This window comes from Falco cherrug, chromosome 8, assembly GCF_023634085.1.
Source record: "Falco cherrug isolate bFalChe1 chromosome 8, bFalChe1.pri, whole genome shotgun sequence".
NCBI classification, from domain to species: Eukaryota; Metazoa; Chordata; class Aves; order Falconiformes; family Falconidae; genus Falco; species Falco cherrug.
Window position 1 is genome coordinate 53,879,486 of NC_073704.1, and position 9,001 is coordinate 53,888,486.

Here is a 9,001-nt window from a genome sequence, read left to right on the forward strand (position 1 = left end):
TCTGTGGTCTAGCAAATGGCCGGACTTGAGCAGGGTGGGAGCACATGCTGCAGTTTTCTTAACCTTACATTGAACCTGTGGTCTTGGCAGCAGCAAAGCCCCAGAAAAACATCCATTGACTTTTCAAGTGGAGGAGAGCTGCCACAAGAACTCTAAAGGCAATTACAAGCTCAGTAGCCGGTGCCATCTGAGCACAGTGGCTGCAGCCCAGCCAGCGGGGCAGAGTCTCTGACACTGGCACGGGACCCTCCAGCATGGCAGGGAAACTCTGCAGATGTGGTTTTTCAATCGGATCACGGGGCTGGTTTCTCTCCTAAACAGTGCAAATTTAGAGCAAGGAAGGGATCCAGGCTGCTGGCACGCAGGCGGAGGGCTTGTGCTTTCTCCAAAGACCAGGTACATCGATCCTAGCAGCAGCCCTCACGTTTTCCCTTCTGCTTTCCCTGTCAGTGTGTTTTATTCCTGAACCGGTGCCACTGCCGAGGCACAAAGGAAATGGGGCTTTGTGGTGTTCCCAGCCCTTGGTCCACTGGCTGCAGCCAGCTTGCATGGGAGCGTTAGTCATGGCTGGAGCTCTCTAGGTGCCCGTGTGCCACGGAGCATGACACCTGGCAAGCTCTTTTTGCCCAGATCACACGGTACCTTTGGTCAGCATGTGTGTGGAGCTCTGGCTCCAGGTCTGAGGGCTCAACACCACTCGAGTGCAGTGGGTTGCTCCCCCAGGAAGAGCTCGCAGCCCCGGTGCAGCATCAGGGCTCTGCGCAGTGACGCTGCCATTGTTACCACTGCAGGTACCAGGGCCAAGAAGGCTGGGCCCCTGCCTCCTACCTCAAAAAGGGGAATGGAGAGATGTTCTCACAGAAGCTGGGGTCAGGCTCCTCCGCTCATTCATGTGCCTTGGATCTGGATGGCATCTCCCGGCAGCAGGTCCTGGCAAGCCGAGAGAAGGATGGACTCACTGGCCAAAGGGATGGGAGATTTGACAGTCGTCCCCTGCCCAATGCTGATATCCGACGCAGTAAGTGCTGGTCGGGAAGAGGCTGGTGGTGGCTGGGGGATAAGCACAGCCTTTCCTGCAGGCTTTTGGGTGATGTAATGGGGTGTGAGGGAGGCAGAAGGCTTGCAGGTGCTGTGAGTTCTGCAGCAAGGTGTGGAGGTGGCATTGCACGGGCACAGTGCTGCCCAGGGACCTGCTGAGGATCAGCAATGTGATGGGGATCCCTTCCCAGACTGCAGGTTCAGCTAGAGATGCTCTCCTCTCAGAAGCTGGGGCATTTTAATCCCTCTGCAGGCCAGGTCTTCTGGGTTAGGTCTGCAATAAAAAAGCAGTCTCACATGGTCAAAGTGCAAAAAACAAATGGTGCAAAGATGGTTCCTCTTCTAGTGGGATGTCCTTGAAACCTGAGTGAGCCATGCTACTCAGGGTACCAGGCAGACAGGTTCTTCCTTCAGCTTCCTTGCCCCATGGGTCAGGTTTGGTCTTTGCCTTTCTGTTTTCTCTGCTACTTGCCTTTTGTGAACACACGTGAAACCAAAAGCCAGAAACTCAACAGTATCTGAAATTCTTCCTCCACAGAGTCACCAAAGATGAGGCAGAGACCCCCACCTCGCCGAGATCTCACCATAGTAAGTGCCAGCTGATGTAGGAGACCAGCAGTGGCAAGGGAGTCGGAGAGAAGCACTGGAAGGAGCTCTGGTCACTGCTTATTCTTTGCCTGGGATCTTGCCCCTGTACCGTGGGCTCTGCTCTTGGTCAAGGCTGGAGTACGCACGCTGCCTCCCTGCTGACTTAAGACTCCTGTCTTTGCGTGTGGTCTTTAAATGAACTTTTGGCTAGTCTGTCCTACAAGGCTGAGTTGCCAGTGGGAGGCTGCAGAGTGGCTTCGTCCCTCTGGGGAGGGTGACCCTGCTGTCAGCGAGAGCTCTGGCACTGAGCAGTTTCCTGCTCAGCCTGGAAATGGCTTGCTGGTTCGTGTTGGTGAGGATGCTCCATGGGCACAGCTGATCTCTCTGGCCTGGCTGTGCTGGCTTGTGTCTCTGCAGGCTAGTGGGCTGTGTGGATGTTGTGTCACACCTGCTGTAGAAACACGCTGATGGGTTTTCTTTTTTCTTGTCATAGCCACGTGGTTTGAACCTGCCTAAACCTCCTGTCCCTCCTCAAGTGGAAGAGGAATATTACACCATTGCTGACTTCCAGACCACCATCCCTGACGGCATCAGCTTCCAGGCAGGAATGAAAGTAGAGGTGAGACTGTCATCTTCCCTTCTCCCATCTTCACGTCAGGACAGCACTCCTGACTCCCATTGCCCTGGGACCTGTTTCAGGCAGGAGCTTGCTTTCCAGGCAGGGAGGATACGCTCACCACAGTGTTCTGGGTGGAAACCAGGCATGGTGGGGCATATGATTGCCTCCGTGGACTGTTAACAGCCCAGGGGTCGCCTAGCATGGGAGAGAAACCTGTACGAGCTCATGAGACTTTGGAGTCCATGGTGCTCTTGGTGGCCTCCTGTACCCCAAGCGCATGGGTGCTGTGTTGTCTGAGCTAATGGAAATTAAACCCACATCACAAATCAGGGTAGAGATGGTGGCTTTTTTTTTAGTTAGGCCAGGTGTGAAGTTAAAAGCCCTTCCAGAATTGCTTTCCTGGCACACCCGCTTTGCTGGCAAGATCCCTCTTGCAAATGTTATTTTGCTTTTCCAAATATAAGCTGTGCCTCGCCAAGAGGACTTTTTCTGTATGGCTGCCCCAGTCAGTGCCTCCCAGGTCCCAGCCCCACCTCTGGAGCACGCACAGCTGGCGGTGGCTGCTCCGTGCGGTGTCGCTGCGGGTTGCTCGCTCCAACAGTGCCGCGCAGTGGCCATGGCCGGTACCCGGCATCCCGGTACTCGGCATCCCGGTACCCGGCCGGCATCCCGGTACCCGGCCGGCATCCCGGTACCCAGCATCCCTGTCCTGCCTCTGGGGTGGGACGGTGACAGTGCAGCCACAGCTCCTTGATGTGGCTGTGTTGTTCCTTAGTACCGTGACGCACAGGTCCCCTTCCCTGGCAGAGGTTGTTCCCGTGTTTTCCTCCATTAGGATACAAGTCCTGTCATTACTTTTAGCTTTTGGATGGAGAGGCACTGAGGGCACATGCCACCCTGACATCATTTCAGAGACACCCATCATCCCCATTTGTGCAGAGAGGGCTTCTGCATGGAAGTCTGAGTTTTTCATTCCTCTTGGCAGGTTATTGAGAAGAACCTGAGTGGCTGGTGGTACATTCAGATCGAGGAGAAGGAGGGCTGGGCCCCCGCCACCTTCATCGATAAGTACAAGAAAACCAGCAACGCATCCAGGCCGAATTTCCTGGCTCCACTACCAAACGAAATGGCTCAGCTCCGGCTCAGCGACGCCACAGCTGATGGCAGTGCCAACGAGGAAGCAACAGGACCGTGCCGTCCTTTGCCGGAGGCTCCTCCAAACGGCACAGACTGTGGTGGGAAGTGGGCCAAGGACTGGAAGGGGAAGGAGGCTCCTGAGAGCAGGGACCTAGCCTTCACCGGTGGCTATGAGGAGATCTCGGACCGTGACACAGAGGAGAAGCCCAGCCTGCCACCCAGGAAGGAATCCATCATTAAATCGGAAGGCGAGTTACTGGAGAGGCAGAGGCCTCCCCCCAAGCCCCCAGGGATGATTTTGCCCATGATCCCACCTAAGCAGTCAGCAGCCCCAAAGGACAGCAAGAAGCCAGAGCTCAAACCAGAGAAGGGCAAACTCTTCCAGCTGAAAAACGAAATGGGACTGGAATGTGGACATAAGGTGTCGGCCAAGGAGGTGAAGAAGCCAAACCTCCGACCCATTGTCAAGCCAACTAAGCCAAAAGCTGAGCCCATGGAGGACAAGCCTGAGCCCATTGCCCAGAATCTGTTCTTGAAGTCAAGACCTCAAATCAGGCCAAAACCTGCTGCAGCCCCCCGCACTGACCCACCTCCAGCTGACGATAAACTGGACATTTGCAGCCTGCGGAGCAAGCTGAGACCTGCAAAGTGCCCAGAGAAGCCCTCCGAGCAGGACACTGCTTCTGGCGAAAGCTCCATCAGTAATGCCGTGGTCTCTTCGGAGGCTTCTGGAAGGTTTCAGGAGCGACCGAGCATGGAAAGCAAACCCCTGCCCAAGCTGGATGGTCACGCCACAAAAGAGGCACTGCCCAAATCTCCCCCAGGCCCAGCAAACACGCCGGGTGGCAGGGAGCCCCCGCCGCAGCGCCCCGTCGTGCCACCTCGCAGACCACCACCCCCCAAGAAAACAGGGGGTCCTGCCTCTGTCCCAGCGGCAGAGCTGAGGGCCCCGGCACGGGAAGCACCTGAAATCAGGTCATCCCCAGTGCCGGGGAGGCCCATGCTGGTTCCCCCAAAAGCCAAGCCCTTCCTCCCTGCCTCCATCCAAGACGAAGCCAAAGTGAAGAGCAGCGTAAGCCCAAAGGCCATATCCAAGGCAGCGGAGAGAGGGGAAGCCAAGGAGAGGACCTCAGCCCCCATCTCCAGTCCGGACATCACCAGGGAAGCTCTCTATGTGGCAGTGGCAGATTTTGAAGGCGATGAGGAGACCAACAGTTTTAAAGAAGGAACTTTGTTTGAAGTTCGTGAGAAGAACAGCAGTGGCTGGTGGTTTTGCAAGGTCCTGACTGGGGGGCCATGCTGGGAGGGCTGGATCCCTTCCAATTACCTACGAAAGAAGCCATAGCCGCTCCTCTGCTTGCACAGCCAGAGGTTCCCTGGTCTCTCACCTGAGTATTTAATTAGCAGATTAATTTATAGTTTTCTGTGAGGCTGGCTTTAAAAAAAAAAAAAAAGAAAAAAGAAAAAAAAAAAAGAAAAGATAGTAATTGAGATCCCATGCATCCCAGCTGGTGCCCATTGGCAGCAGTGTGGGGGAAGCGGCTCAGCCTCCCCTCCCCACCCATGTGCTCCCACCCACCCGCCTCCCCAGGTCCCCGTCCCCCACCCCGAGCACTTTGCTCCTGTGGCCGTACGGGCAGCCCAGCCATGCAGCCAGAGCTGCTCTGGCCAAGCTTTGTGGCACAGGACAGCTACCGTGGTTCTCCGTGCTGGGGAGATGGACCTTGATAGCCATTATTGCCACCTGTATGGAGGATTAAAAAGAAATACCGCAGTAGCCAGGGAAGTGACGAGTGGCATGGTACTAATGAAGGAAATCTGGCTGCAGGAAAGGATTTGCCTTTGCCTGAGGCCCAGGGTCACTGTCAAGTGTTGTAGGTGACATTGCTGACTCCAGGGGTGTAGCAGAGGCATAGGGAATGTGGCCAAAAGAAGGAATGATTGCTGAGAGCGGGGTCCCTGTAGCTCTGTGTGCATGTGCAGGCACAGGCATTGCGCTCCAGTTAAGGGCGATCCTTGCTCCCCACCATGCATGCCGCGGGACTGCCCCTTGGTCCTTCCCTGTTCTACAAAGACAAGTGTTAACTTCAGAATCCTCCTGGTGGAAAAAAAAAAAATACGGAAAAAGAGATACATACACACATATATATAACAGGTCCTCTCTGTGCTGATCCAGGATGCTATGCAGGCTTCTCCCTCGCAGTATTGCAACCAAACAAGAGGTGTTTTGCTTCGGTAGCTGAAGAATACTATGCAAGGCACAGAGGACCAAAATGACCCCCAAAGCCCTGGAAAGAATGCTTTGCTTTCCTTCCCACACAGACTGCCCTGCCTGTTGGACTAATAGGGGACCACCCGTCCCTGTGACCCACTGAGCTTCCCCAGGCTGGCGGGCAGCAGCCAGGAGGTGGGTCCTTCAGTAGGTGCTGATATTATCAAGTGCAATCCAGAATGTGGGAGTTCAGCTCCTCATCACAACCAGTTGTGAGGCATGTCTGGTGCTCAGGGGCTCCCTGCCTTCTTCGTCACCCCATCTGCCTGTCTTCCTGGTACTTTCATTTCATCCTGCCTGGTGGGCTGTTTGGGGGCCTTCAGATCAAGCAGAGCCTGGGGTTTTTCCGTGCTGACATTCCTGCCTGCCAAACCTAATCTTGCCTACGGTGTTTCTTATCCAAGCAGGAGGATGAATGTGGATGAGCTGTCATTCCCCAGTGCTGCTTTCTTCCCTTCTATACTTGACTGCTTGCAGATTCAGGGCCACGTTTCTCTCTCCAGAAGAGTTTAAATCCAGCACTTCTGTGGGTTTCTTGTTGACCAAGCCCCGTTGCCCTTTCTAGTCTTAATTGCAAGTGCAAGTGCTGCAGCCACAGCTCCGCAGCCACATTGTTTTGCTGCTGAAAACTAGTATAGTTTTCCCTCTAATTTGGGGCTGGCAGAATTGAAGGAGTGTTCTCCACTCCCCCCAGATGCTCGCTTCCCTCTGTGTCCCATGTCTTCTACTGTGGAAACGTGGAATTGAAGATCTCTCTTGTCTGTAAACAGAATGAAAATGGTGGTGCTTCAGGCCAGGGTCGTTCTGGGAGGGTGATGGGGCAGTTTGTCCCAGCCCTGGTTTGATCTGATAGAGAAGTCCTGAGCACCCCACTCCAGCCTCATATCCAGAAGCCCCAAGGTTCATTTTTAGCCATGGGAATTCATGCACCCCAGTCTCTGGCTGATTCCTCACCCTCCCACCTACGGTTTTCTCTGGTGGCACATCAGCCTCTGATCAGGCTGACTCACCTGGGCTGGCAATAAGCAATACTTCTGCCACACACTCCAGTAACAAAGCTCCTTGTGTGGCACATTGCAAGGTGTTGATGTGCTCCCGGGAGAGCTGCAGGGTGGGCTGGGGGAACAATGCTGCCTTGTCTTTGTGTATCTCTTGCTCCAGTAAATCCCTTTTTCTTTGGAAAGGAATGGGGACAGGATGAGTTAAGCCAGAGCTGCCCAGCAGCCAAATCCAACCCTCTCTATATCTGGGGAGGGGGCTGGCCCTGTGTCCCCCATCCACTGGCAGTTTCGCACAGCAGGTGGAAGGGCTGTGTGACCTTTCCCCATGGCACTGTGTCCTGCTCTCACTTTGCTGAATGGCCTTTTGATCTCAGAAGTCTCTCTCCTTTCTCTGTCGCAGAGACCTCGCTGCCCCTGGCTTTCCTCAGAGGGGACAGCGCTATTTCTGTGGCCTCTGTGCTAAATGAGGGCTATTTCTGCTTTCCTCCCAGACTGAACCTCAGAACTGGTAGTGCTTCGTTTTGCTGACACAAGTACTGTATTTGACGCATTGAGCGTGTGACAGGATCACTCCCTTGTTCCCAAAGAGCTTCCAAGAAGGTAGGGTGAGTGCCCAAGTTGGGGGTGGGGTGGTGGTGTCACCCTCATTAGGATGCCGACCCCTGCAGCCTTACCCCTTCCTACAACACTTCTGTCTGCAAAGGGACCGCGGGCTGGGCAGTGGCTCCTGTCGGGAAGATGCTGAGAGCCATTTGGGCTGGCAGGGCTTTGTCCCCCGCATCTGACGTGTCCGCCTGGTTCAGCAGCTGCTCATGCCCTCTGCCAGGCTGCACCTCTTCTCTGTACCTCGCACGTTCAACGCGGCTGAGATCCCCGACTACCTCGTGAGGTGGAGGAGGGCAGCCGGGAGGCTTGGTACCCTGAGCTTGCCCAGAGGCACATCACCCCATCAGCCAGACCAGCCTCCCACCTCGCCCATCACTAGTGCAGCCCTGAGGCTGGGGCTTGCAGCAAGGGGAGGGGGAGCATCGCCATGGCTTGGGGGAGAAGAGCCGGGTGTCGGGGAGGTCCTGCGGCTCGGCACATCCCTGGCAGGCTGGAGGCACCCACTGTGCCCTGCTCCTTCTCGCAGGCTCTCTAAGCCCATCTGTTTGTCCGTGTCTCACTATATTATGTAAGTGTGTATAAATCTACATTACTGGGGGGGTGGGGGGTGGGAAGGGTGGTCAGCGGAAGATAGATGTAGCTGTGTAAATGCCGTATCTATACTTTCACCATTAGGGGGTGGATTATTTTTTTTTTTAATTATTATTATTTGGTGGGGTTTTGTTTTCTTTTTTTTAAGAAATAAAAAGAAACTGCTTGACTGGTTTCAAGCACCCTTGTGAACCCATGTCTGGCTGATGTATGTCTGGGGTGCTGCTCTCCTGCCTGGTACGATGGCAGCTCTGCCCAGGGGTCTGACACACGCTGCTGGTCACTGCAGCATGGAACCAGCAAGGAGCCCTGACCCGCTGAGCTGCACTCCCTCGTGCTGTGGAGGAGCTATCCTCAGGTGAGTGAAACGTTTCTCTGGCCTTGGGCACTTTTGTCTGCTGGGAGGTGAACAGGGTGGTGCAGTGTTGCCTGGCTTGCAGCAAGGGCTGCTGGCTGCAGCATCCCCTGCAACAGGGCTGGGGCAAGTCACGAGGCTCAGACTTTTGACTTAGGGTTCCTGGCCACGAATAGCCCTGCTCCTCCATTGCTGCTGTGCCCCAGTTTGTCTCTTGAGTACCCCACACTGGACACACTGGAGGAGCAGAGTCCAAGTCAGGGCACGTGCGTAGTGACTCTGCACTGTTTGGGCATGGGGTGGGGGGTCCTGTGCCGCTGTGGCTGGGGGTGCTGCTGCTCAATGAATGCTCCCCATGTGGGAGTGTTGCTGTTGCCACCCAGCAGCAGGTGAGTGCGTAACCTGGAGAATTGCACCAGTCTGGCCATGCAGGGCCCGTCCCATCTCCGGCAGCTCCTTGCAGCCAGCATGGTGCCATGCCCTGCCCTCGTGGGCACGCTGCTCCTGGCACTGAGCAATGCCGGCTGCTGCCCAAATCACCAGCACTTGTGTGGCCGTGCCACGGCCGGAGCTGGCAGAGCACTAACGGGTTGGGCTTTGGCCATGGGAGGCTCCGTTTGGGCTGGTACGTGCAGGATGGCACCCAGGCTGGCAGAGGGGAGGAGAGCAGCAGGGGGGCTGTGAGCGCAGGTCGTGGGTGCAGGCAGTGGTCCTCCAGGCTCTCCCCAGGGCTTGGGCTGGCAGCGGCTGGAGCAGGTCACCACCCCAGCGTTGAGTAAGCGTGGTGCAAAGTT

At 55.6% G+C, this 9,001-nt stretch overlaps 1 protein-coding gene across 2 annotated transcripts in view; it reads left to right on the forward strand.

The window, feature by feature from the left end:
* SH3PXD2B (SH3 and PX domains 2B) overlaps positions 1 to 8,044 on the forward strand; it is a 78,028-nt gene extending 69,984 nt beyond the window's left edge. For both annotated transcript variants that reach the window (XM_055718447.1, XM_055718449.1), the window contains 4 exons: positions 792 to 1,018; positions 1,577 to 1,626; positions 2,120 to 2,245; positions 3,231 to 8,044. In XM_055718447.1, coding sequence (XP_055574422.1) covers positions 792 to 1,018; positions 1,577 to 1,626; positions 2,120 to 2,245; positions 3,231 to 4,727 — 1,900 coding nt within the window. In that variant the 3' untranslated portion in view covers positions 4,728 to 8,044. The remainder of the gene's footprint in view (positions 1 to 791; positions 1,019 to 1,576; positions 1,627 to 2,119; positions 2,246 to 3,230) is intronic.
* The last annotated feature ends 957 nt before the right edge of the window (positions 8,045 to 9,001 follow it).